The sequence below is a fragment of the Artibeus jamaicensis genome, unplaced genomic scaffold (genome assembly GCF_021234435.1).
Source record: "Artibeus jamaicensis isolate MK-2021 breed Jamaican fruit bat unplaced genomic scaffold, CSHL_Jam_final contig_1998, whole genome shotgun sequence".
In the NCBI taxonomy this organism is placed as follows: Eukaryota; Metazoa; Chordata; class Mammalia; order Chiroptera; family Phyllostomidae; genus Artibeus; species Artibeus jamaicensis.
The window spans coordinates 3,905,482-3,932,816 of record NW_026521407.1 but is presented as its reverse complement, the minus strand read 5'-3'; the positions used below and the strand labels follow the sequence as shown (position 1 = coordinate 3,932,816).

At 58.9% G+C, this 27,335-nt stretch overlaps 1 protein-coding gene across 6 annotated transcripts in view; it reads right to left on the bottom strand.

Moving 5' to 3' along the window:
• Positions 1 to 27,335, bottom strand: part of CACNA1G (calcium voltage-gated channel subunit alpha1 G) — a 61,797-nt gene that overhangs the window by 22,616 nt on the left and 11,846 nt on the right. For all 6 annotated transcript variants that reach the window (XM_037129643.2, XM_037129644.2, XM_037129645.2 and 3 more), the window contains 11 exons: positions 24,631 to 25,414; positions 22,346 to 22,722; positions 10,311 to 10,462; positions 9,332 to 9,517; positions 9,132 to 9,246; positions 8,894 to 9,049; positions 4,483 to 4,567; positions 4,182 to 4,375; positions 2,932 to 3,366; positions 1,950 to 2,050; positions 1,626 to 1,749 (listed from right to left, as the gene is read on the bottom strand). In XM_037129643.2, coding sequence (XP_036985538.2) covers positions 1,626 to 1,749; positions 1,950 to 2,050; positions 2,932 to 3,366; positions 4,182 to 4,375; positions 4,483 to 4,567; positions 8,894 to 9,049; positions 9,132 to 9,246; positions 9,332 to 9,517; positions 10,311 to 10,462; positions 22,346 to 22,722; positions 24,631 to 25,414 — 2,709 coding nt within the window. The remainder of the gene's footprint in view (positions 1 to 1,625; positions 1,750 to 1,949; positions 2,051 to 2,931; positions 3,367 to 4,181; positions 4,376 to 4,482; positions 4,568 to 8,893; positions 9,050 to 9,131; positions 9,247 to 9,331; positions 9,518 to 10,310; positions 10,463 to 22,345; positions 22,723 to 24,630; positions 25,415 to 27,335) is intronic.

Below are 27,335 nucleotides of genomic sequence, written 5' to 3'. Positions count from 1 at the left end.
AGGCAGACAATGCCCTCCCTCAACAGCTCACACACACACACACACACACACACACACACACACACACACACACACACACACTCTCCAGGCCCTGAACAGAGCTGCTGGCCTCCCCAGACAGGCCTGGAAGGGGAGTGATCCCACCACAGTGCTTCAACCCTGCCCCTTATCCCCGGCCCTATCCCGATTTCGTCTTTCTTAAAACTGGGGCACGATTTAACTTGATCTCTTGTGCCCCCCCCCCGTGTTCTCCTCTCCTCCCTGCTCTGCGGACTTGGTCTCCTGCTGTGTGCCCCAGAAATGGAGCCACAGAGAAATCTGGGGGCCTGAGGACAGGCTGTGTACCCGCAGGGGCAGCACTTATGCTGGGCATAGGCTGGGGCCAGCCCTCCACCGACGTCTGTGGGCTGATTCCATTGCCAGGTGGCCCAGAGAGGGGTGCGGAGAGCTGGAGAGATGCAGTAAGAGCAGAGTGCCAGAGAGCGAGCCATGGAGAGTGGGGAGAGAGAAGCAGGCACGTGACAGCTAGAGATGGAAGCAGCTGAGCGGGGAGACCTGGTCACAGCAGCAGAGAGCTCTGCGGCAAGGCCTGGGGCAGGAGGCACCCGGGGCCCTTCGGACCATCTGCTCTTGTTCCGCCCCTCACAGCCCCAGGGTGGGGGTCCCCAGTGCTATGTTCCCTCATCCGCCTCTTCCTGGGCTGGCCCCTACACATGCCCAGGGCTCCTTCCATCCCCACCCTGGCCTGGCCAGAACCCACCCTGATGGAAACCAGAAGCCCCAGCAGCATTGAGATCTGAACAATGGTGTGGAGGCAGCGAGGTGGGGGCACAAGGGGCCACCTCCAAACAAGGGGTGCAAGATGCCATAAGAGGCAATGAAGTCCCCCCACCCCACCTTCTTGGACCAGAATCATCGCCAGGGAGAGGGGCTGTGATGCCAGGCTGGGGGACATAGCTTCCGGAGCAGCTGAGCCCAACCCAAAGAGGCTAGTCCCCAGATGGTGTCCAGACACTTGGGCCTCTGGCCTCTGGTTCTGAGAAGGACTGACAGGTTCACAGCTAAGCAGAAGCGACCGATGTCTCCCCTAAAATCCCTGAAAACCTACTGGTTTGGGACCTGGCAGGACCAGAGGAGCCGAGGCAACTTCTCTCTCCCATTCTGCTGCCCTCTCTCCCCCAGCCCTCTGCCCCCATCATGGGTGGGGTCATGGGTGAACCTGAGACCCTTTGTCAGGAGCAGGGAAAGCAAGATGGCTGCACCCAGCCAGGGCCAGTCTTGCTGTTCACACCATCCAACACTCGCCAACTCACACAAGGACCTCACAATCACACGGCAATGGCTCGTGAGAACACGCCATCTGCAGACAGCTGGGGTAAGGAGCAGAGCCCACTCCCCTGGCTAGACTGGTGTATCAGAGAAGGGAGACCGAGCCAGGAGAGGGACACAGGAGGCGTCTTGGCGTGCCAGTTCCAAGGATGGGAATCAGGGGGACCTGCGGCAGAGCCCTGGCTCCCTCCTGCTGTGTCTTCTGGGCCTCTTTGTCCACCCAGCTCGCTAACCCCAGAGGGGCCTGGCCCCAAGCAGGCACTGGACAGCCGCCGAGGGCCATCCCAGGGACTCACAGCGCTGTGCGGGTCAATCTTGGGGCGCTCCATGGCGATGGTGATGCAGTTGAGGAAGATGATGACGAGGACCACGTGGTCAAACATCTTGTGAGTAATGATCCGGTGACACAGGAGGCGGAACCTGCTCCAGGACAGAGGCCAAGGCTGAGCGGGAGGCCAGGCAGGGTAGCAGTGAGGGGCATTGCCCGAGGCCCCTGCTCCTCCTGCCCCCCCCCCACACTCCCATGTCTGGGACACCTCTAGCATTGCTAGGATGACGTTGCGGGATAATTTCCCATGAAGAGGAGAGGTTGAGGGACAGGTCAGATGCCCCCTGCTTACCGTGACTGAGGAGGGAAGATGTAGGCGGACCAAGAGTCTCGCTCCCGGCAGCAGGCAGGCAGCCGGGCTCGGATCCAAGCCCTCAGCCGTTCCCCTTTGCTCTGCAGACAGATCGCCGGGGGTGTGAGCTGGGCCAGGCTTCCAATCCCCAGCCCCTCACTCTTTCACAGCAGCGCCACGGGTCCCACTCCTATCTACCTTCTCCCAGCCCTCCATCTCTTCCTGTGTTCCTGAAGCCACCTCCCCACCTCCCTCAAAGCCCCCTCTTGTCCCCTGAGCATCCCTCTCATCCCCCCTCCTGCCTTGCACTCCTGTCCCCCTCACCCAAGCTCTCCACTCTTCCCATTTCCATCTCCGGCCCCGCCCCCACCTGCCCTCCCTGCTGGGCTAGAAACTACATCAATTACCCAACGTGGCAGCCAGCACAGCTGTCTGTTGAAAGGCACACCTGGGATGAGGAGACACAGGCCCCTCCTTCTCATGTGCTAACCACTAACTGGGAGGTAGGTCCCGGATCCCTGTGACCCACCCCAGAGTTAAAGGTGGAGGCTGGCGGTTGGGGCTGGGGGAATGGGAAAGACGGGTGTGCAGTCGAGGCTGTGAAGAGGTCCAGATGAGAGAGGGGGACAGGAAAGGGCATCAGTTTGGAGAGATGAGTGATGGGTCTTTCTGAGTCACAGGGGGAGGGCCATGAAAGATTCATACACATCTGCCCGAAACCATTCATATCCACCAAGGGCCTCAGAGCCATAGCCCCAGGCGTGATGAGGCTCTGGGACTCAGCAGGGCCAATAAAGGGACGAAAGCGGGTGCTTGAAGCTCAGCCTCCAGGGTCGGCACCCCTGAGACCCTTTGGGTGTGATGGTGACTTCCTGAATGCCATTGAGCTTGGAGGGGTTGCCCACCCCTGCACCAGACCAGGCAGAGCTCCCCTCACTCAAGGCTGGGGGTGAGGGGGTCACTGTGCCCACAGGGGCCTCACCAGGTTGCCCTCGTCATCGCCATCGTCCCCATCCAGCGGGGGGTCATCGGGCAGTGGGGCCCCAGCCAGGCGCCCCGAGGCTGATTTGCCATTGCAGCCCTGGTGCTCAGAGGCTGAGCTGCGGCCGCTGGCTGTGCGGTGCAGCCCGGGCACTTGTAGTGTGTCCGGCAGGTCAAAGGAGCTCTTAGCCTCCCGCTCCAGGGAGCCCCTGTGGCGACGGTCACTGCTGCTGGCCGGGCTGGCCCGCTCCTCCTCAGAGCTCTCCTCCTCATCCTGGCTCTCCCGGCCCTCGCCGGACAGCAGGGACCTCCGCTCCCCACTCAGGCTCCTGCGCTTCAGGCTCGGGGCGCGGCCTAGACTGTTGCGACTGGAGCGCCTGCTGGTCCAGCTGCTTGCCGCGCTCCAGGGGCTGTGCGGAGAGCTACGGGCACTCGGCTGGGGGATGAACAGAGGAGAGGGTGCCCTCAGCCAGAACCACACGGCCCTGCCTCCCCCACAGGCGCCCCAGCTCCTGGAGCCTCCCCAGCACCATGCCAGGTGCAGAGGCATGGTAAGCAGGAGCCTGGTGCCAGGTGCCTAGATTCAGGTCCCAGCTTACTCTGCCCTGCTGTGTGACCTCGGCCAAATTACTGAACCTCTCTATACCTCAGTTACTCGTCTGTAAAATACATATGACACTAGCACTGATTCCTCATTTTACTTGGTGATAAGACAGGTCTTCTCACCAGCTGGTGGCAGTATAAAATAATGGCCAGAGCAGGGGCCCTGACACCAGCCTCCTGAATTAAAATGCTGGCTTTGTCATCTACTAGCTCTGGAGCTTCCCGCAAGTCATTTGAACAACCTGAGAGGCAGGTCCCAAAATGGGGAGAGTAACAGTACCTACCTCCTAGGGTTGCCATGAGGATTAAATGTGTCTAGAACGTTTACGAGCAGTGTCTGGATGGTGTCTGGCCCAGAATCAGTGACTGGGTGGGGTTTGCTATTATTATAATAAGGTATTAAGGGGGTGGGGACAACCCCTCCCCCAGCACTTTATAAAGTGGCTCAGCGGTTGAGTCTCCCTCGGTTAGGGAACAGAGGCAGCGGGATTAGGACCCAGGCCATGGCTCCTCCACACCCCTGCATTAGCAGGCCTGAAGGATCTCCCAGGGCTTGTCCAGCCCACGGCTCTGCCTGTCCATCTTCATCCTCTCCTCCCTCATGACATCCTCACATCTCCCACCACTGGGCACCCATGGCACCCCTACCGGTGACTTCATCTCGTGAGCTGCCCCGGGCTCGGCCGACCCACTGCTGCTGGTGCGTCGGGAGGCAGGGCCCAGCGCCTCGGCCAGGCCAGTGCTGGAGCTCTTAGGCAGGGACATGGGCGTGGCAGCCGTGTGGATGATGAGAGGTGGCAACAGGCTCCTCCGAAGCTCTGGGTGCTCTCCCAGCGACACCACTGCAGGGGAGAGATAGGGAGACCCTGAGCCCACTCAAGGCTGCACGCCCAGGGTCAGGGGCTGCACGCCCACGGTCAGGGGCTGCATGCCCAGGATGGATACTCACAGGCCAAGCGCTTCTTCCGGTCCTCATCGCCATCCAGGCTGGGCGAGAAGAAATCGGGTTCTGACTCAGACTTGGTAGCATCTCCCTAGGGTGGGGGAGCAGAGGGACATCAGGGGCCTGGCCGGGCAGGGGTCGATGGGCTGGATGGAGGTCTCCTGGTCTTCACACACACACACTACACAGAGGCCACAGGAACCAGCGACCACGGCACGAGACATGCACCAGTGTAAACCAGAACACCCAGGCTTGGGGCCCAGGGCTCCCCAGGGTCCCCAACACCCCTGCCTCCCACCCACCACACCTCAGAGAAGGCCACGGTTAACCCCAGAGCCCACAGCACAACCAGCCTGGCTGGGCTGGCTCCAGGAATCAGGGAGGGGAGAGAGGATAGCTGGGTGGGTGGGTGGCATGGGCCAGAGGAAGCTGGGGACCTGAGTGAAGTGGTCACTAGAGTCTCAGTTCCAAAGGCCACTTGTGCCCTTTGCTTTTCCTCCACGGCTGGCCTCCCCGAGCCTCAGACCTGAGGACCCCAGAAGGAAATGGAAAGACCCCAGACAGAGTAGTTTGGCCCCAGGATACCACTTCTGTCCCTCTGCTTCTCTGTCCATCCTGCCCAAGCCCCCGCCCCTCCCCTGGCCCCGTTTCTACCTCTCTCCCTGTCTCTGGGACAGTTTTTTCTTCCTTCTTAGCAGGTCAGTAGGTTCCCCAGTAATTACACACTTCTCCTTAAGAAGTTATTAAAAAATACTTGATTGCTACTTTTGATCAGGACATAAATATTGCATAATTGGCATCTCAGGGGATCATTTTCATTAACTCAGTTTACGTCCCTAACGAGGCCTTTAATTATCAAGTGGGATCTCCAGGGGGCTGCTCGGGATGTGTAGCACCGTGGGGTCCTGCGGGAACCCCGACTTCGCCCTGAATCCTGGTGCCAGTGCAGGAAACCGCGGGGCCAAGGCTTGGTGTGGGGGCCGGAGGAGGAGTGCGCCCTCACACACCTGCCAGACTTCCTGGGTGGCCAAGGGGCCAGACACTGGGGAGGGGGTTGAAAATTCTGGCACATTCCAAAAAGAGCCATCCCTACCCCCACGTCCGCCCAAAGGCTTGTCTTGAGCAGAGGCAGCTGGTGGTGTCTCCAACAGGGGCTCAGGGCAAGGGGAAAGGGAGCGAGATGGGGGAGCATGGTCTGGGGCCACAGGTCGGACTCCAGCGAGGCCTGGCCGCTGGGACTCCCGGGGGCCCTTTGCACAGGCGCACGCGCAGCGTGCCACACAAGTGCACACAGAGGATTCTAAGTCCCTTCCTTCTCCCTCCATCCACCAGTTTGTCGGGGACAGATATGCCCTTGGCGAGTTGATGGGGGCAGAGGCAAGGAGGCTCCTCTCCTCGATGTCCTCAAGGGGGAAGGGACTTAAAATCGAAGCCAGCCTCACGACACCAATGACCACCACGGCGACCACAGGTTGCACAGGAGCCGAGCGTGAACACGAGCACAGAGACACGGAGGTAGAGTGGAGGGGGCACGGGGCGGGGGCATGCCGACTCAGGATAGCGTACCTACCCCCTGGGAGTCGACAGGCAGCTGAATACAGCTTAACTGTCCACTCGCATCTTCCCGTTTGCTGATTTCCTACAGGGAGAGGGGGAGGCAGGGGACGGGCGCTGGTCACAGGCGCTCAGGCTTTCAAAGAGCAGCAGTGTCCAAAGAGGATGAAGGGGAGGGATGCAAACCCGACAGCAGGGAAACAAGACATGGGGCGGGAGGAGGAAGGGAGAGAACGGCCTTCCAGGATTCAACCACAGGCTCTGGGGCCAGAATGAATCTGAAGGGTGAGGAAGGAGGCCATGGGGATGGGACAAGGGCAGGAAAGGAGATCAAGCACCGGCAAAACCCTGATGACAGCCACCATTCCCCGGGGTGTGCGAGGCACCGCAGAACCGCTTCATTAACACTAGCTTGCTTCCTTGCAAAGTGGGAAGCAGGTACCGCCAGCACGATCTTAGAGGAGGCGCCTGAGGTCTGGAGAAGTTGAGAACACTGTGCACGTCACTGGGAGAGTAAGAGGTGCACTGGGGCCTCCGACCTAAGACTCCAGCTCCCCCTTCCTGGCTGGGAGGCAGCAGGCTTGCGGAACGGGCAGGGAGGAGGGGAGTGGATGGAAATCAGAGCCTGGGGAGGAGACCAGGTCAGGACAGAGAACAGGCCTCCTAACTCCCATCTCTGCCTGCATTGCCCCCAATTGGAACGCCCCCCCCCCACTGGGATGGGAGTGACAGGTAACACTGGGATGACAGACAGCCTGGATGTTGTTTAATATCAATTAATGGCCTCACACAGGGCCTGCTGCCTGTTCATTTAATTAAGCGTGTGGATGATAAATATGCAGGGATTCAGGGCGCTGCCCCCTACAAGTCAGGAAATCAACAGCCAGCCGTTCTGTCCCCTGGGCCTCTTCCTACCTCTCAGCAGGGTGGCAAGGGGCCACCCTGGGGACCTGCAGCTGACAACCTCCACAGAATGGAGGCAGCCACTTCCTCCACAAAGTTGGGTGGCTTCATGCCATTACAATGGCAGGAACCAGCCTCCCCCACCAGTTTGAGGGGCTCCCTCAGAGCCACAGGTGCGGCCCCCTGAAACTCAGCACCGGAGAGGGCAGGTGCCTCTGGAGGTACCCAGGTCACTGGTGCTGAGCGAACACACCCAACCCAGGTGTCGGCTCACCGCATGTAGAGCAGTGAGCAGCTGGTCCGGCCCCTCCATGGCCCTGCCATTGCCACTGCCGCAGAGGGGACGTGGATCCCGAAATCCCTCCTCCATCCCTCCCCAGACCTGAGGCACCGCGCCCGGAGTGAGACCCTTCCAGCAGTCACGCGTACTCTGAAGGCTGAGGAGGGTATAGCCCCAGGTCCTGGCTGACCCCTTAGGCTGAGGCAGCCACAGGCCCCCAGCAGGGCCCAAGTGACCAGGCCAGGCCCTGGGGCCAGTTGCTCTCTTCCCACACACAGACTTTGCTGCTGCCTAGCAACCAGGCCGGCTCAGCGGTACTCAACAAGGTGCTCACTGAGAAGGGCAGTAGTGGGAGGGGGCTGCTGCGCTGGACGCCCCTGGGACTGCCGCCATGGCCATCAGCCAGTTGATGGGGAGGGGATAGGCCCTGGGTGCTTTGCCTTTTCCTCCACGGGGTTCCACAGAAATTGTTCTGAGGGAATCTTAGCTGTCAGTCAGGAGCTGTGGGTTGGGAGGGACTGAAGCACCACGTCCCCACCCTGCTCCTCCTCCCACAGGTCAGGAGCAGTGGCTGAGAGTGGGGGAGACACCCTGGCTTTTGTGGGGGCATGGTGGCACCCCTTAACCCTTCAGGCCCCAGGGAACCACCAAATCAGTGTCCTGTTGCAGGGAGACACCAGGGTCCCTCCTTCCTGCAAGAGGCCCGCTGTCACCCAGGCAGGGCTCCACCAGCTGCCCTCCCTGTCACCCAGCAGGAGGGAAGGCAATAATGGGTAACTATGGAATTACGATGGAAGCTGGAGAAGGCCAGTGCTGGACAGATGTCCCCACACCCCACCAGCCTGGCCCTCCGGGAACAGCCCTCCCTCCCAAGGCTGGGAAAGAGGTGGAAAATAGAATTTTGTTTTTCCACCGTGTGCCGAGTATTTATAGACCAGGCCGCAGCGGGAGTTTCCATCCGGGTCACCCGGAGAGAACTGGACCAAGAGCTTCTCCACGTCCAACCTGGAGCATTTCTAGGTTGGGTCAACCTACCCTGTGCAAGGCACAGAGCTGGGCCTGGGTGGGAAGAGGGACGGAGCTGAGGGAGAGGAGGAGGGCGCAGCCGTTCTGGCAGAGGCTGTGCCCTAGCATGGCAAGGGCAGGATCAATGTAAATCAATATTAATTGATGATGCTGCCTATGACGAAGGTGATGGAGCCTGGGCTGGAAATAGGACGCTCATCTCTGCCATGCCTGCAGCTAATTGGGCTCATTTCTCACCCTGGGCAGCTCAGCCCTGCCTGGGCCCTGCCGGCATCTTCATCATCCGGACCAGAGCTCAGATGACTTGCACACAAGCCCCACCCACCCCTCAGCTCGGATGGGTCCCCCCAGACATTCCCGAGAGCGCCTGTACTCAGGCATCCATCCGCACCATGTGCCAACCCTCGTCCAGCTTTTTACGGAAAGGTCTAGCTGACTTTGAAGGGGAAGCCCACTCAGCAGCTGACCTGGGGACCCAAGGATCCCCACAATCACCCTGTCTCCCCTAGTGCCAAGGGGCTTCCTGAGACCCAGAGTGTCCCACCCTAGTCACCTAATCTGAAGGGCACCTGAGGCAGAACCTGCCAGGCCACCACAGCTGAAGCTGGGCAGTGAACTCCCCCTGGAAGTGAACAGTTGCGGGCAGGGAATTACCTCCGCCTGGAAGCCCTCCACCAAGATGGCGACAAGCAGATTGAAGAGCACGTAGTTGCCAAAGGTCATGAGGGCGATGAAGTACAGGGCGGCCCAGGACGACGTGGAGGCCATGCCGTTGTAGAGCACCTTGTTCCAGTCCTCCTGGGTCAGGATCTGTGGGCAGAGGGTGTGAGTCGGGGCCTTTACCAGGCTCACCCCACCACCTCTGCCACATCTTGTCCTAGGTCCCTCGCACCTGAAAGACGGTGACAATGGCCCAGAGCAGGGAGTCGAAATTCTTCCGGTCCGGTAGTGTGTCCCCGTCCCGCTCGGATGCAAACTTGCAGCCGAAGAGGTGCATGCCCAGGATGCTAAAGACACGGGAGTCACACGCCAGGCTCAGGCCCCGGCAACTCCGCCCCTCAGGCCCTTCCCCCGGTGGGTGCCCCCCCTCACCTGAAGATGAAGATGAAGAGCATGAGCAGCATGCAGAAGGTGGCCACGTTGTCCATGGTCTTCATGAGCACCACGAGCTGCCGCTGCAGCGCCGGCAGGAAGCGCACCAGCTTCAGCACTCGCATCAGGCGGAAGGTCCGCAGCACCGACAGGCCGCCCCCCTGCTGGCCCACGATCTCCCACACGCTGCAAGGCGGGCAGGAAACCTGAGCCTGCTGCACGCCCACCCCCCACCTGCCCCCCCTTTACAAGGGGTCAGCAGCACCTGGGCCCTGGACTGGTCAGCGTAGCCTGCGAGAGTGGGGCACGGACCGGCCTGCGAGCCTGCGAGATGGCAGAGATCTGGGTGACAGTTCCAGCCCTCTCCACCCTCCCGGCCAGGCCAGAGAGCACACGTCCTGGCAGAGCACTGCCCTCTCCTGCCATCGGCCAATGCAACAGCATTAAGTTATGGAATATTTGCTTTGTTCTCTTCTAATGAAATCTAGAGCCAATTCCAAAAAGCAATAAAGCAGTTCTCCTGGCCCTAGCCTGTAGGGACAGAGCACTTTCCCAAGGTCTTGGAAAAGCAAGCTGCCGGCGTCTGAGATGGTTTCCAAGCACTGTGCAAGCAAGGATCACCGGCTGGGCCTCACACCTCCTCCAACTCCTCTCCAAAGCCAGCTCCCCAGTCCTCACCCGCCCCAAACCTGCGTGGGGCCAAGGACAAGAAGTAGAAGTGGGGAGAGGAGACTGCAGAGGGACCTGGCCAAAGGAGGAGTGAGGCCCAGCTCCTCCTGAGCAGGGTAGGGCTGAGGGGCAGGGTGGAGCGGAGCATGGCGGACACAGAGAGTTCCCACCTTGGGGAGCGGTGGGGCCTTGGGTCAGCGGGGCCTGACTCCAGACCCCTACACCCCAGGGGAATGGGCCGCGTGGCTCCTCACCCTGAACCACCCTGTGGGCGTTCCTGATCTGAGCAGCAGTGGAGGGGCAGTCGCACCTGATGACAACAATGACTCCGTCGAAGATGTTGTAGGGGTTCTTGATGTAGCCAAAGGGACCGTACACAAGCAGCTTCAGTAGCATCTCCAGGGCAAAGAGGCTGGTGAAGACGATGTTGCTGATTTCCAGGGCGTTGGTAAGCTCCTCGGGCTGGAGGGGAGGGCAGGGCAGGGCAGGGCAGGTATGAAGCAGCCATGGCTTGTCCTTGAGCCCCTCACCCCTGTCCTCCCAAACACGGGACCACTGGGAGAGAAGGAGCAGGAACAGCAAGCGGGGGGAGGAGGCCAGGGTGGTTCTTGATGCTCAGGCTTATGGGGAGGACCCTCCCCCAAAGGGTTCATGAGGAACACACTGAGGTGCAGCTGTCCCAAGAGACCCTCCACTCCCAGCTCTGGACCTCAGATCCCGGGGCCTGCCCTGTGGGTCCTGCCCACCTCCTCCTGGGAGCTCTGAGACCCAGCTGGTCCTGTGCTGCCAGGTCAGCTCAGCGGGCCCAGGTCACCAGAAGGCCACCGAGGCCTCGTATACATACCAGTCACACAGCCACATGCAAAGCCACACGTGCTCTACAATGACCTTCTCTTGGACAACTGTCGGCTACCCTGCTTTCTTCCAGACACATGCACAGACATGCATACACACGTGCACACAAACACACAGGTACCCACACATGCATGGACACGCGGACATTCTGATGCACAGGAGGGAACCCCCGAGGAGGGTTGTCACAGATAAGGAGGCTCCTGGAGTTGCTACCTGAGACTAGGACACCTGGGTTAATCCTCAGCCTAGCCTATCACCGCACTGTGGGACCTTCAGCAAGATTCTCAACCTCTCTTGCCAAACATAAACCACTGGAGGCGGCCCTGGCTGGTGTGGCTCAGTGCAGTGAGTGCTGGCCTGCAAACCGAAAGGTCACCAGTTCGATTCCCAGTCAGGGCACATGCCTGGGTTGCCAGCCAGGTCCCCAGCTGAGGACATGCGAGAGGCAACCGATCAAGATACATCAATGTTTCTCTCTCTCCCTGTCTTCCCCTCCCTCTAAAAATAAATAAATAAACACTGGAGGTAAATTACCTTTTTGCTCCAACCCACGGTCTGGAATGAAAACCAAGGACGTGTCCTAAAGAGGTCATCGGAACTAATGACAAACGTTATCTCATCTGCTATTCCGACTCACTAGTCACCTCCCTCCCTTCCTCTTCTTTTGAAAATGAAATGCTCACTGCCTGCCTAAAACAAACCAGATATTAAAGGGGCAGCAAAAACTCGCCAGCCACGCTCTCCGCCCCCTGGGGGCTCCGAGGCTGGCTGGAAGCAAGTCGTACACACACGGCAGCTGAATAACCGCAAGAGGCCTCAGCTGCTTCAGCGACAAAATAAATGATCCAGACAGAAATCCAGGAGTCCAGGGGCAGAAGGCGAAAGACGAACACACTGGGAAAGCCTTAGTCAGCAGCCAGCCCTCGAAATGAACTCCGAAGGGTGAGTAGGGTCTCCCCAGACAGAGGGCAGGGAAGGCACCACGGCTCCACACAGGGAATGAGCCGTCTGGGGAGAGAGGGAAGGCTGTGGTGGGCTGGAGACTCAGGATGGGGGTGGCCGGTTGAGCGAAGCCCACTGCCCACCTGCCCACTGCCCAAAGTCCATGGTAGCTACTCAAGAATAACAAATAAATAACCCAATGAAGTCATCAGTCCATCAGATAACTCACCCCGTTTACCTGGCTGCCTCCTCTAGCTGGCTGCCCAGGTAGGTCACCCAAGCAAGGGGCCAGGCTCCCGGAGGTGCCATATGCCACCAAGTGCATCTCAGTGGCCCCAATCGGTATGGGCAGCCTGGAGGGCAGGTGGGAAGGACGGGGAGGAAAGGCCCTCTGACTAACAGGTGAGGGCTGTTTGGAGGTCCTCAAATGGCTGCTTGGAGCCCGCTGCCCAGAGTGCATGGCTGTCATCGGGGCTGGTGCGGCAGGGAGCCGGCTGCTCCAGCAGACCTGGAGCGAGTCTCTGCTCCCCAGACTGTGAGCTGGGGCAGGAGAGGGAGCCACGACCCGACCTGGTGAATGGGGCCACAGAGAGACGGCCTCTGGTGAGCGCGGTGCAGGTGGCGGGCAGGGGCTGTTGTCGGGACACATAAAGCCCAGGGCTCAAACCCCTCCCGGTGGAGCGGGCCCCCCACTCAGTGCTCCCAAGCCCAGTCTACCAGGATCCCCGTCGCTCGGCCACCTATCCAGTCATCCGTCCTGGGACTGGATAAAGACAAGGAGCACAGGCAGATGTGACACTTCAGGGGTCCCAGGCTCACTGTGTGTCTCGCCTCAGGCCACCCACACGACAGCCATCAGCGCTCATTTTACAGATGGACGGAGGACGGTGAATGACTGGTTCAAAGTCACAGGGCAGGGAGAGCCAGGGAGGGGCCCGTCCCACCTCACTCTGACCCTGATAAATACCAGGCAGGACCCAAATGTGGTGACCACGACGGGTCTGTGAGTCCAGACACCTGGATGGACTGAGTACATACTGCCTCTTCTAAGGCACATAAAATTATTCTTCACATGAACATAGACGTGTGAGTAAAGAACAAATGACCTGAAAGCATCTCAGAGATACATTGTGTGTATTATGGCATACACGTGACACCTCCCAGATGCAAATTAAGCAAATGTTTTTAAAGGAGCTTTTGTTGTCTTGTATTTACTCGGTCAGGGAGCCCGGAAAGCACAAGCACTACCAGGCGTGTGGAGGGAGGGTGTCCTCCTCACTCCCTAAGGTTACCCCTGAGGCAGACACAGTCGGTACCCGAGGGCTCACGGACGGGCCCACACACCAACAGAAGGATGGTGCAGGGCCTCCCCAAGGCCTACAGCACCGGTCCCCCTCCAGGGGGTGGCAGAGAAGCCTGAAGCCTCCGCCTCACCCCTCCAGGCAGCTCTGAGACTGGAGAAGAAGCAGGTGGAGAGGAGGGCTGGGCACGCTCCCCCTGCCTGCCCCCTCTCTCATCTCCACCCCCTCACTGGGCACACGTAGGGGCAGCGCCCTGCCCTCCCAGGGCCTGGGATCCCCTGTGATCCGTGGGAAAAGAGCCCTCCTCCCCCAGACATCCAGGTCTGTACAAGTTACTAAATTGGAGGCTGAGAATGTTCTGCAAATGCAGGACAAGGGCGCAGAGACGCAATCTTAGCAACCCAGTGGCCCCAGGGACCAGATCCCGGCCACTGCAGCTGCAAACGGGCGGGGAGGCAGCACCCTCCACAGGTCCTGCATGGCCAATACCCTCCTCCCAGAAGGTCATTTCCTCCCTGCCTCCTAGACAGCATGGCCTGCTCCAGAAGACGTGGTCATTTAAAGGTCACACCCTTTGCTCACTGAGAAAGGTGCATCTGTGCTTTCCGCTGCATCTTTCCAGGCTGCTACCCCTCCCCCACCCCCACACAGAGCCCGTGCAAATGGACACAGCCCATCAGGCGGGTACCAGCCTCCCCCCACTGACCCTCACCAGTTGCCAGGAAGCCCTTTCTCAGGTCTAGGCTGTATCCTTCCTCTTATTCAGGGGTGTCAAGGCCCAGTGGGGGCTTCAGTGAGTTGAAGCCAGGCAGCCTGAACATCTCCCACCCAGACACCTCAGGCTCTTCTCCGGGCTGATGCTAACTGTGAACTTCCCATCTCCCAGGTCCCAACCCTTTCCCTCCCTCATCCGGTTGTCTTAGAGCAACTGTGGCTCCCACACCAGGACACCCCTGAAACCCGAAGCACCTCCAGCACCTCTGTCAACTAATCTTAAAGTGCCCACGGTGTGCATGACACTGGTGCTAAAAGGGGGGCTGAACACAGGAGGCCTGCCAGCCCTGAGAATTCCCACCTGTGGGACCTAGGGTGAGTCCCTTCACCTCTCTGATCTCCACTGACCTCTTCTGTTAAACAGGGCAACACCACCTCGTGCTGAGACTGCTCTGAAGAGCACAGGAAATCAAACCTGTGAATGCATCCAGCCGAGAGCCACACTCAGGTGGTGCTGTGGGCACTGACCGTGGAAGCAGGCCTCACGCGCGGCAGGACAGAGTGCCTGCAAGGCTGTAACTGGGCACCATGCAGGGAGGCAAATACCAGGAGTGCCCCAGGAGCTCCCACCCAGAGGTCAGTGGGCCAGTGGGGGGGAGGAGGCGAGGGGAGAGCTCCTAAGGGGGACATCCCCCACTGGGGGCAGTGTGAGCCAAGGTGTAGAGGAGGGAATGGGCAGGGCGTGCTGGGGACCAAGAATCAAGTGGTCTGCCTGGGTCAGTGGGTGGAGGGGCTGGTGGGGGACAAGCCTGCAGGGTGGGCAGGGCCTGGCGGAAGACTCGGCTCCAGGACTTAGGCTGGGCTTGCCTCTGCCCACATTCTGCCACTGAGGCTTCTGCGCATGGCGGTAGGAGGTGGAGAGGAGTTGTGCAAAGCAGGTGTTAAGGAGATTAATCCGGCTGCAGTGGTGGCAGCCTGTGGACAGCTCGGAGAGACGGAGACCAATTAGGGGGTACTGCAGAGGTCTGGGCAGGAGGCCGGGAGCAGGCCCGACAGACAGTCATGTGCCCATTGCAGGGCAGGCTCCAGGGGGTGGACCGGCCCGGCGAGAGTTGAGCGGGGGCTCGTGCGAGTCACCCCAGTACTGCCAAAGTGCTGCTCCCACCCCCAGCTCCCAGCCTCCTGCTCCACTGACCCTGAAATCTCTGCTCCCCAACTCCAACACTTCGGTTCACTCCTGACAGTCCCACCCGCTGCTCCCGCGCAGCCAGACAGGCTGTTCCAAGGCGGCCAGAGTGATGGGTAAGGGTCGCTGGGTCCCTGGGATTGCCTCCTTCCTCTTCTTCTTCCTCCTCCTTCCAAGGAGGTATGGAAAGTCAGGGGACACTTGTGTGGCAGGAGGTTTCCAGGAAATGCCATAGGTTTCATCATATAGATCGTGACCTTGCTGTTTGCCATCCCCCTGGACACTCGCCAGCTTGGAATGTTGCCTGCTAGAATGCCATGGTGCCCCAGCGCCTCCAACAAAGGGGGCTGGGGGAGAGGCTTTAGCCCTCGCCCACAATCTCCCATGGGCTCCTCGAAGCTACCCCAAGTAAATACACAAGCTAAGCAGGCACAGAGCACCTATAGTGCTCGCTCAGCTTGCTGATAGCTAACCCAAAGCCCTTTGACTTAAAATTCTGGAGCTGTGGCCTGTGCCCCTCACCTGCCGGGACAACCTCACGGTCCAGAGCCCATGGTGGGCCATTTAAAGGCTTTTCTCATGCCGCAAACCTTGGAGGGCTTCTGTCCTGCCCAGCCCCAGCCCTGGCAAGTCCCAACCTCCTCTGCCTCTGTGCTGCGGCAGTGGGCGGACTGCTGAGCATTGCTAGAGTCACAAACGCATGCTGACTGAACAGGGTGATGCCCTGCTGGGGGCCCCACGGCTGCTGTGCACCTTTACTGACCATCCTCTATTGCTGGATGCCCATCTCTCTCCCCTAGAAGCTGCCCCAAGCCCCGCCCTCTCCTCAGCCCCCGTCCCCACTCCCAGCCTGGCTTCTACCTCCCTCTTTCCCCCATGCGGCTCTGGTCCTGCAGCAGACTCCTCTCTTCCCCTCCTGGAAGGGAGCCAGTTGCTCCTCCACCTGCAACTCCATCTCACTCCCATCCCCCAGGCTCCCCTGGGCCCCATTCTGTTCCATCATTTATCCCAGGTTCCCGCGCTCCTCCGATCTCCTTTCCCCGCCGGAAAGCAGAAACCATCATGTGAATCCAGGCCCATTCAGCCCTGGACCCCAGGCCCCACCTCTGAAGCTCTCTCCACAGACCCTCTTCCCAGCCCTCCCCTCAGTTGATGCCAGAGCGGCATCAGAACAGCTGCCAGCCCTCCTGACTCATGGCCGGCCTGCTCTGACTTCCCTGACCCTGTGCTGGTGGCCACCTGCTGCCCTCCTGGGCTGCCCTTCTCTCAGGCCAACATTCCCGAGTTGAACCTGAGCCCACTCCCTCCCCTTGGCTCCTTGCTCCACCATCTCCCCCTCTCCCACACCCCCAGCTGTCACTGGGTGTAGAGGACACTAACCAATCTCCCCCAAGGGCTTGGCTCCTCACCCCAAGAGCCAGTCTTCCTGAGAGCCTTCCCAGGGTGGCCCACAGCCAGCTCAAAGGCAGCACGTCCAAAATAAACCGTCTCCCCTCCCCTCCCAAACCTGTCCTTCCCTGACTTCGCGGCTCCCTCACTCTCCAGGATTCTGTCTCGGAACCTGGGAGTTATCTAGGATTCCGGCCGGTCTCCATCCCTCCAGCAGCAGGTGCCAGCTGCAGACCCTGCCAGTGGGACGGGGGTTCCCCCACCCGTCCCTCTCCCTGCCACCTCCGACTTGGGGCCCTCACTGTCTGATCTGAACGACAGAAATAGCCTCTGGTCCCTCCCCCAACCCAGCCTGCACCTAATGGAATCTCGGGCTTCCTTCAACTCTGCTCAGACACCTCAGGGAGGGGTTGGGGGGCAACATGACTGTCCTTTCAGAGTATCCTGTGCCCCCCTGTGCATTTCCAGGCCGGGCTTCTGGAATTCGCCCTAACCCTTCCACCGGGGTCTCTAGGCTCCCAGCCCTAGCTGCCGCCAATCCCACTTATTTTTCAAGACCCATCTCGATAGCCACTTCCTTCATGAAGCCCTTCCAAACCCCCCACCTGGGTGTAAGCACAGCTGTCTGTCCCCAGAAGCCTCCCTGCCAGCATTTGGCATCATCGTCCCTGAAGCAGAATGACTTTTCCACCAGAACCTAAGTTTCAGGGTGCTTCTGGCTCTACCCTCACCTCTGCCATGCTATTATTCTACTCTAAGGTGCTGTGCATAGGGGATGCTCCCGTGTTTGCTGACCTGGGGGAGCCCAGAGCCAGCGGATGCCTGAAGGAAAGTGAGCGCCTCTCTGGTTGGCCATCTCCAAAACAGCACCCTTCTCCTTCCCACCTATGGGGGGTGATCCTTCGGAAGCCTGGGGCCTGGGCAGCTGTAAAAGGATCAGCCCCCCAAGTCCTACTTGGACCCCAGCCCCAGCTCCTCAGCCAGGCCTCCTCTGCCTGGAGGCAAAGGACTCCTGGGAGGTCCAAGGAATAGGTTTGGAGTGGAAGGTGTCCATAAAAACTCTCATTCGCTAAGGCCACCGGTGGGGTGTCTATGCATGCATGTGTTTACTGGGGAAAGGGTCCCCTTCAGCAGAACCCAAAAGGAGTCTTCAAATCCTCCCAAAAGTTAAGGCCTACCACCTCTGGACTCACCCCCACCTCCACCCCCAGCTTCCTTCGCCTCGAACAGCCTACCTCGCTCAATTATAAATAGAAACCCTCTCTGGACACGCATCCAGAGTGACAGGACGGGCCTGAGTTGGAGCAATGAGCAGAGTCATCACCAGCCCCGTCCTCTCCTGGCCTGAAAGGCCACCATCTCTGGACCCTCCCTCTCTCTCCTCCGCAGCCAAGAGACCACTGAGACACATGTCCTTCCCCTTCTCCTGCATGTGCTTGTCTGTCTTCTAGAACATGAGGTTAGCCCCCGCCCTTAGCAATCCAGAGCCAGGAACCAGGAGGATTAGGAAGCTCCTGTGTCCCCAAGACCTCCTTGGCACCCACAGCCTCCTGGAGTGGCCTTGCCCCAGTGCAGAACCAGGCAGAGGCAGGTTCTGAGACACCTCTCTTCTGAGCTCTAGCCACCTGCTGGATAGGTACGGGGATGTCCTGTGGGCATCTTGTACACATTGTCCTCCAGCCCAAGTCTTCTCAAGCCCCAGTGCTTCCACCCCAAGCAGAAATCTGGGTGCCAGTCACACTGTCTCGTCTCCCCAAATACCAAACTGTTGTTGATTCAGCCACCTGCTGATCTCCCAGCCCTCCCCTCTCTGTCCCCAGGGACAGAGATGGATGAACTGCCCAGACCACCGCATTGGCCCTCTCGTTGGCCTCCTGTCCCCCCCCTTCTGTTCCCCACGTGACTTCCACAAACACAAACCTCCGCACACACTGACCTGCTAAAACCCTGTGTTAGAAACCCATCACCTTCAGGATAAAATCCAAACTCCATCTGTGCCTCTCAGGACCTGGCCCTGAGTTTTCTCCAAACTCATCTCTTATCATTTGCCCATTTCAGCCCCAGTGCCTTGAACTCCCTATAAACCTCTCCGTTTTGGTGCCTGGTGCCCCTGGCCCTCCCCAGCACTGTGCCCCAATCCTCCCTCTTCACCACTACAACTCACTCTTCCTTCAAACTCCGCTCCAAGGTCATGTCCTGCACGGGGGCCCTCCCAGAATCCTTTCCCCAGCGTGAGTCACCAGTTGCACCTCTGTGCATCCCTCTCCAAGCTCGTGCTAATCAAGCAAACATGACTATTTACTTGTTGGTGACCCTTTGAAAGGAGGAGGTGCTTCAGGCCTCGCAGTGTGCCGGAGCTGTCTTGCACCAGCTGGAAGGAACTAGTCATGCACCTCTCTTCCCCAATCCACACTCAGTGACATCACAGTGGTAGCTTAACATTAGCCGAGGTGGAAGCATTTACACCATGGTAATTGGCAAATGCTATGAACACTACAAATCAGGATTTCTTTTCCTTTTTCTTTCTTAAGGGCTGGTTGTTAACCATTTATTAGTATGCCAATGCTTAGGCCCAACCCTGACACACAGGAAATGTGTGTGCAATGGATGGATGGATGCATGGGAAATCCACAGAAGTTCCTTGCTCCACATACTGCCCCCTAGTGGATGGGGCACACATATGCTCACCCTCCATCAGATCACATTCTTGCTCCCTCCTCAGTGTCCTATGTCCTTATCATCCTCACCAGCCCCCTCTGGACAAACCAGTCCTGCCAGTTCTCCAATCAGCTGGTGGGTTGAGTGGATGGAAAAGAAGGACAGTGCGGACAGCACGGGGCCTCCCTTGGGGGGGATGGGTATGACAACATGGCTGCTTCCTCTGCCAAGATGTTGGTAGAGACAGGCAGAAAGGGCATCACCATCCCCAGGAGGAAAACTGAACAATGGGTAGGGTAGGTGACGGTGAAGAGGACAGTCGTGAGAGGGCAGCAGCACCTGGGAGGGAAGAGAGCTGGCTCCTCCCCCAGGGAAGCCCCATAACAGCCTCTCCAGTGCCCCCATTCTGATCGATACCCAGATCAATGGACACAATTGCCTCATTAAAGGCTCTGCAGGAAAGCCACGAGCCTCTGTCAGCATCTGCCGCACTCTGCCTGCTGTCTCTCTCAGCTGTCTCCCTCAACTGGCTCCTCATCCTCCTCCCTCGGTCTGTGGGCTCCCTCTCAGCTTGCCTCCCGGGCCTGCCCCGTCTGCCCCAGTCAGCTGTCCGTATCTGCACCCCGGTCGGTCTCTGTCTTCAGCTTCCTCTCCACGCCTTTGTCTCTGTCACAAGTCTCTGTGCCTCCCTCTGTTTCTGTCTCCTCCTCCTGAGTCTCTATCACCCCCTTATCTCGCTGTCCCTTTTGTCTCTGTCTTCCTGGTGTTATACATGCCCCACTCCCTCGGGGCTCCAGCTTGCCCTCTGTGGCCTCGGCTGTCTCCCCCTTCACCTTCTCTTCTGCTGTGTTTTCTATCTAAATCTCTGTCTCTCTCCATCTCCCCCCACCCCGTGCCTCTTCACTCCCCTACTTGCCCCCCTCTGCCCCTCCCAGCAGCCTTAGGGGCCCAGATGGCGGGACGTTCACACCGCAGTGCCTGCAAGTGCAGGACCATAGCTGCTTCTGGGACTTCTCACCACCCCCGCGGTCCCTGGGCCTGCTGGGCATTAGTCAGTCATCTGCCTGGCCTGCTGGGGACTCCCACTCAACCCTATGGGGCTCTCAGCAACCAGGTATTGGAACAAACCCCTCCCTGGGGCAGACGCTGTGCCACCACTGAGTGGGGACTCCTTGCCGCTGAGGGTTTGGTGGGCCATCCCCTGCTTTCCTCAAACACTCGGGCAAGGAGATGTTGAGGTACCCCTGACTGATCACTTCTACTTTCTCACCTAGAGGATGTCCTTCTTGACGTCTAACTGAAAGCCCTCTTGCTGTGGCTTCATCTGCCCTCTGTTTCTGTGACTCAGCTTCTTTCTAGTGTAAAGCCTCTACCAAGAGCATCCGGCTGGGTAGAAACTGATAGGCACGCTGGCCCCCCTAAAAGACACTGAGTGGGTGACCCTCAGGGACAGGCACTGACAACAGCCAGATCTGGTATGAGGAAGAAGAGGCTGAGGTTCAGGCTCAGGGAGCCAGGGTAAAAGGAGATTAGGGGTTGCTACCCTCTGGGTCCCGGCAGCAGAAAACGCTGCCCCCACCAGCCTGGAACAGCAAAGCACCTGTCCCAGGGAGGCTGGCTGAGCGGGCAATCGTCCCCACCCCCGCGCCCCAGGCGCCCAGACGCAACACGCCCATCACAGTGTCATACTCCCCACCTGCTGGCACTGCAGCTGGCATCCTTCCTGCCCACCTTCCTGCCTCTCACCTCCACAGGGAGGGAATCCGGCAGAGACGGCTGGCGGGCGGGGCGGGCGCGCTGAGGCAAGAGGAGGGGGTGCCAGCATGGTGTCACGGTGATGGGGAGGGGCAGGGGGTTGGGCACACCTGGCTGGACAGGGTAACTGGGGTAAGAGCCCCGTGCTCACAACACTGTGGGCAGGGATCAGAGCGGGGAGGGAGCCGGCTTCCAATCCCCTGAGGAATGAACATGTCGTATCCACCCAGACCCAGCTTGGACCTATGTTCAACCCAGCCTCACCCTTGGTAAGGACCAAGCCTCAACCCAGGCCCCCACTTCCTCCCTCCCTGCGGGTACTGGCAAGCCAGTCCTATCCCCTTGTAGTTGCCCTACTCCTCCCCACTGTTCAGGTGTCCCGTCCACTCCTCTGGCCTTGACGTGCCTCTACCCACAATCGGGGGAGCTGGGCAAGCCCGCAGCTTCGGTGTCACGCCAGGAAAGGTCAGGCTCTTGTGACCCAGTTCCCGCCCTGAGCCCCAGGAAGGCGAGAGAAGAGCACAGAAGGGCCTGTGGAAGGACGGCAGCACCTGCCTGCTGCCCCCCTCCCTTTCCAAGAATCAGCCAAGGGGGCGACCTGAAAGGCCACGCTGCAGGGAAGGACTGTCTTCCAGAAGGAAGACAATGGAGGGGGTGGTCAAACTCGGTTGTGGAGCTCCATGGTGCCTGCCACCGCCCCCAGTCAATGTGAGGGGTGGGGGTCAGTGGGTCCCCCAGGCCACCCTGTACAGCTCTGAGGGTGAGGGCAGCTTCCCTCCTGAGCCCAGGTCCCACTGCTGGCCGCCATCACCCCACAAAACAAGCCTGCTCCCTCTTCCACAGGAGAACCCTTCAAATATTTGACGACAGTGCGCCAGCCCCTGCTGAGCCTCCCCTTCTTCCAACTAAACATCCTGGTTCCTAGAACAATTCCTCAAACGCAATGGTTTCAAGTCCCCTCGCCATGCTAGGCACTCTCATGCACCCAGCGCCGTGCTCACAGCAAGGCTCGCAGCACGCAGGCCAGGAGCGGAGAGCCTCGGCTGCACCCGGCTGCACCCAGCTGCACCCAGCTGCAGTCGCCAGCCCTCCACTCTTCGCCCCTACCTGCACAGGCCCCTTCTGCCTCCAGTCCATCCTGACCCTAATTATGGAGTCAGGTGAATGGTAAAGGATCTCCCAACACCTCCCCTCCCTCCCATATCTTCTCTAAAGACCCAAATCTCTTCCAGTGACTTGTTCCTCCAAAGAGGCCTTGCCCACATCTGATGCAAGTTGCTCATTCATATCCTTCAGAGCCGGACTCCTCCGGGGAGCCTTTCCCAGCAGAGCATGCCCAGCTCAGGCACTGCCCCTGCCTTGGACAGCTTCCACACTCAGAGACGCATGACATTCACTGGTTTGCACCCTCTGAAAGCGCTCACGCGCTGCTGCATCTCCCTCCCGTCCTCTCTGCCATGCAGGCCAGCAGCGTGGAGAGGAAGCCAAAGCCAGGGATAGGACGGGAGGAGGCAGAGGGCCCCGGGGACTGAGCCCTTGCCCTACCTGCTCGTGGTACTCGATACCCATGCTGAGCGTGTTGACCAGGATGGCGATCATGATCCCCCGACCGAAGTACTTGCTGTCCACAATCTTCCGGAAGGTGTCACAGACCAGCCTCCAGAAGGCCAGCGCAGAGTTGGGCTCCCCGTCCAGCCCCAGACTCCGTCGCCGTCGCCTGTGGGGGTCTCGGAGGTCACCGTGCTGGGCATCCTGTGTGAACTCATAAACCGCCTCGCTGTCTGAGTCGGGCATCTCGTGGCCGGCGAGCTCCGCCTCCCCTGCCCCAGCCCGGGCACAGTAGGGGCAGCTGTCCGGGCCACAGGCTCCACTGTCTGCCTTCAAGCAAGGGCTGGAGATCTTGCAAGAGCTTTGGCAGGCGCCTGGGACAGGAGGGTAGAAGTTAGAGGCTCCAGGGTTCCTTAGTTGGGGCCGCACTTCCCTCTGAGGGTGGGTAAAATGAGTGGGGGAACGTAGAGTGATTCCAAATGATGGGGGTGCGAGGCACTTAGTGGGGCAGGGGTGCTGAACGCCCTGCAGCGTGGGCGGTTCTACACGATAGATCGTCCTCTGACACCAAGAGCACCCTACTGACAGCCTCTGCTGTCCTCGGGTCGGGCGGGCAGTCCTGACCTCCTCTGAGGTCCTGGGCAGCTTTTATGTCCAGGAGCCTTCAGTAAGGAACCCAGATCACCTCTCCATCCCCAGGAAGCCAGCCCTGCATGGCCACTGCTCAAGCAGCACTTTTCAAAGAACCTTTAAGACACACACACATGAGCTCACATACACCCCCAGATGCACATACGTGTACACAAGGTAGATAATGTATGTACACAAACACATGTACTGTGTATTACACATATTATTTGCATACCATACATTATGTACAGCCAAACACATGTGCACAGAGAATGCACACGTACCAGGCATGGGTACACATGGGCATGAGTATACACCAGACAAGAGCATCACTTCTGTGTGCATGCATGGGCCCACACATGTCAAACACACATGTGTACACACACACGAACACCAGGCATGTGCAAGCACACACACACTGGACAGCTTCTTGCATGCATGCACACACCCCAGGCTGCGCATGCTCATGCACAGTGACCCATCCTGAGATCTCCATGTCCATTTAAATCCAGCTTCAGTCACCGAATATGAGAGCTGAAAGGAGCCTCGGAAAGCACCCAGGAGAAGCCAGGTACAAAAAGGCACCAAGCTGAGGGGCCCAGCTGCTGGCATCCAACTCTGCTTCCCCTTCCAACTGCACACAGGAGGGCGTCCACAAAAACCCACGGACAGTGATGGCCCCAGCCCTGCCTTTTACACAGGAGGGAGCTGAAACAAGCCTGCGTGTGTGCGTGCAGCCGGCCCCTGTCACGTGGCGGGGTAGTGGGAAAGCTGGCACCAGAACACTTCACACTGTGCTCTGTGATAGCACCTTCCTGTCCCAACCCACGTTCCCACGTAACGTCCCACAAATACACCTTCTCCCACGTGCCAAATCCTTCCTGAAACACAGGCTCTGGGCTGTGACGACAGTGAGTCTGTCTGTAAAAGCGGGTCCGCCCCCCTGCCTGCCTGGGGACACCCACAGGCAGCGAGCACCTCACTTCCTCTGAGAGTGGGTGTTCTACTCATCTGACTACCAGCCCCCTGAGGGCTTGCGGCACCAGGCCCCACGTCCCTGTGGGGAGGGAAGGAAACTCATGCTCACAAGTCTGCTTAGTGGGAGGCATGGAGCTGGCCTCACACAGCATCTCCCCTCTGAGCCTTGCAGCAAGGGGGTCTCCACAGAGCATGGGTCTCAGAGCCTGATGGCTCTGGGTCTACCCCTCGCCAATGGCGTGACCTTGGACAAGTCATATGAGCTCTCTAAGCCGCTGTTTTCTCATCAGAAAAATGGGATCAGTAAGAAGGCTTATTAGCCTCAACTGTTTGGAGGAGCCCAAAGGATTCTGCCTGCAAAGCACATGGCAGGCACATAGCAACTGGTCAGCAACCGTTAGGTATCATTGCAAACAGCACGGAGCAGAGCATGTAGCAGGTGCTTATTACGTTATGGTTATCATTATTTACAATGTGGGAATTCTAATTCCCATTTTAACAGGGGAGAAAATCAGGGCTCCAAGAAGCCACAAGACTGACTGAAGGTCCCAAGGTGGTGAGTGGCAGAGGGGGGATCTGAGCCCAGTCCTTCTGACTGCAGACCCTGGTCCCTCCTGGGACGCCACCTGGCCCTGGGGCGAGAGGCACCAACAGGCCCCCTCCCAGGTTCTCACCTGTACTCTGTGTCTCCAGCAGCTTGTGCATGGAGCTGTAGCGCTCAGGTGGGATATTGAGGCTGGTGAGGGTGGGGGGTCCAGAGGTGGGGGCCACCTCCACAAGTGCCTTCTCCTTCAGCATCTCTGGTGGAGGGCTGGTGTGCACAGTGGGGTACACCTTTCCACTGCTCACAGTCCTGCCCGATGCCTCAGATGGAGACCGGGGAGGGGGCGCCTGGCAGCGGACTGGCTCCAGGTGGCAGTCAGCATGGTAGAAGCTGTGCACAGCCTCTGTGCCCCCTGGAGAACCCCCAGGGAGGGCGGGTGTCGAGGGTGGTGGCAGCATGAGCCGGCGGGACCCGTTGGCATCCCTGTCTTGGATCTCCGGGCTGGCCCGGGGTCCCCGCAGTGTCCCGTTGCCCAGGTGGTAGTGGTGGTGATGATGGTGATGGTGGTGCACCAGGTGATGGACGGACGGGCGGCGGTGGGAGCGCGAACAGCTGCCACTGGGCTGGGGCTCCTGGGCCCCCAGGGCTGCTGGACTGCTTAGCAGCCCAGCCCGCACGCCCACCGCCCGGGAGACCTGGGCCAGCCTGCGAGCTGCTTTACGAAGGATGTACACCAGGTACTTGAGCAGCTCTTCGTAGCAGCTGCCTGGCTCCGAGAAGCTGGCCAGGGTGCTGGCGTTGGATAGGAATCGCACGCGCTGCTCCCGCATCAGCTGGCTTTCCCGCTGCTTGGTCTCTGAGAACTGTGTGGCAATCACCACCAGGCACAGGTTGATCATGAAGAAGGAGCCCACCTGTTGGGGTGGGGACAGCGAGAGGAGACGTCCTGAAGAAAAGGGAATTACAGTGCCGGCCACGGAGGGTTAAGTGCATCCTTTATGCCGGGGGCTGGGCTCTATAATCGTCCAAGCATGATCTTATTTTATTCTCATGACAACCTCAAGAGGTGATACTTCTATTATCTTCCTCTAACAGGTGAGGACATTGAGGCTCAGAGAGGTTGAAGAGCTTGCCCAAGTTCATTCAGCTAATGCACGGCAAAGCGAGACTCGAGCTGAGCTCTACGGCATGCCAAGGCATCCCTGTCGATCCCCATGCTACCCTGCAAGGGGGTCTCCTCGACTCCCTGCTCCTAAACACGCCCACCCACAGGCTCTGAACGCTCAGTAAGAGTAGAGAAGGCTGGAGAAATGAGTGCAATCTCGGGGACTCGAGGTTTTCACATTGGGTGGAGCCCTTTGAGACGCTGCCGAAAAGCCTCGTTCACCAGCCTCCTGCTTCCGGTCCCAATTCTAACAGTGTGACCTTGAGTGAGAAACCCTTCACTATGGGGCCTCAGTACCCTCATGTCGGCATGCCTCTTCCCTCCCCTAACTTGGCTGATGAGATGACCCGTGAGCCTGGCAGACCAGCCGCCGGCCGCTCTGACTTGCCCACACCTCCCCATCCCCATCTCCATGCCTCAGGTTCCTCAGGATTCTGGGATAGTTGTTGCTTGGACAATAATCCGGAATGAAGGAAATGAATATTTATGGTGACAAAGCAATTTTTTCTAGATTGTGTCCTAGTAATTATGATAATTAGCTTCGCTAGTGTGATTCCAGAGAGCATTTTGGAGAGATTTTTCAGGGGGTGTGTGGGAAGGTGGAAACCAGGCCCCTTACCTCCCTGTCTGCTTCCTGCCCCTCCCCCAAGCCCAGCAGCATAGTGAAAAAAACCAGCCTTCCTAGAAGCACTGGTTTTGTCACCTCCGGTACTGGTGGGGGTGGGAACGGGCCCCCAGCCTGGCCACTCTGCCACCAGGGAGTGCTGCAGAAGCAGGACAGGGGTGGCTGGGAGGACTCGTTCTTTCTCAGGGCCTACCCACCCTCCCTCACTCACCCAGGGAGCTGCCTTACTTGGCCTCCCCCTCTCGGGAGCTTGACCTAACTCCTGAGTAGATCTTAATCTCTTTCTCTCCGTATCCGTCCGTCTGTCTGGCTCTGTCACTGGCCTCTTGATGACGTGGAAAAAGGACTGGGCTTGGAGCCCATAGCCTGGGGTTGGGTTCTCAGCTCCAGCCACTTAGTGAGCCTGGTGACCAAGCCCTCCGGAGTCTGGAGTTCTCGTTTAAGAGCTGGGGCCCCAAGCCCTGCCACCCGCCCCCAGGGACTACGAAGGTTCGGCAGGCAGCAGCTGTCATGGCACACAGCAGGAGTAACACTGCACCCAGCAAGACTAACCCACAGTACAATCAAAGCCCATGATGTGGTGAGACAAATGAGGAAATGCTGGTCTCCTTGTCTGTCAAGTGGAGAAGGTAACAAGATCGTGGTGAGGAGTAAATGCACCAGCACAGAAAAAACACTGAGAACAGGGGCTGGCGCATAGTAGGTGCTCAATACATATTAGCTATAAGTAGTAGCAATGAAACTGTTAAACTATGAATGGTAGTGATTTCAACTATGAAATATTGCTACTTTTGCCTCTGTCTTCTGTCCTCATTACGTCTTGGAACTTCTGAGCTGGAAGGAACAAGAGATCACGCAGTGTTTCCCAACACCAAATGATGGGAACCTGGGGTGGACCAACGCCTCGCAGGATGTTTCAGGATATTTCCCATCTCCTGCCTGCTCCCCAACAAAGTGCCAATAGTGCTCTCCTAGTCCTGGTAAAAAACAAGACCACTCTATGCCACTTTTAGAGGTGGTGTTACCCTGGGGTGAGAAGCACCCA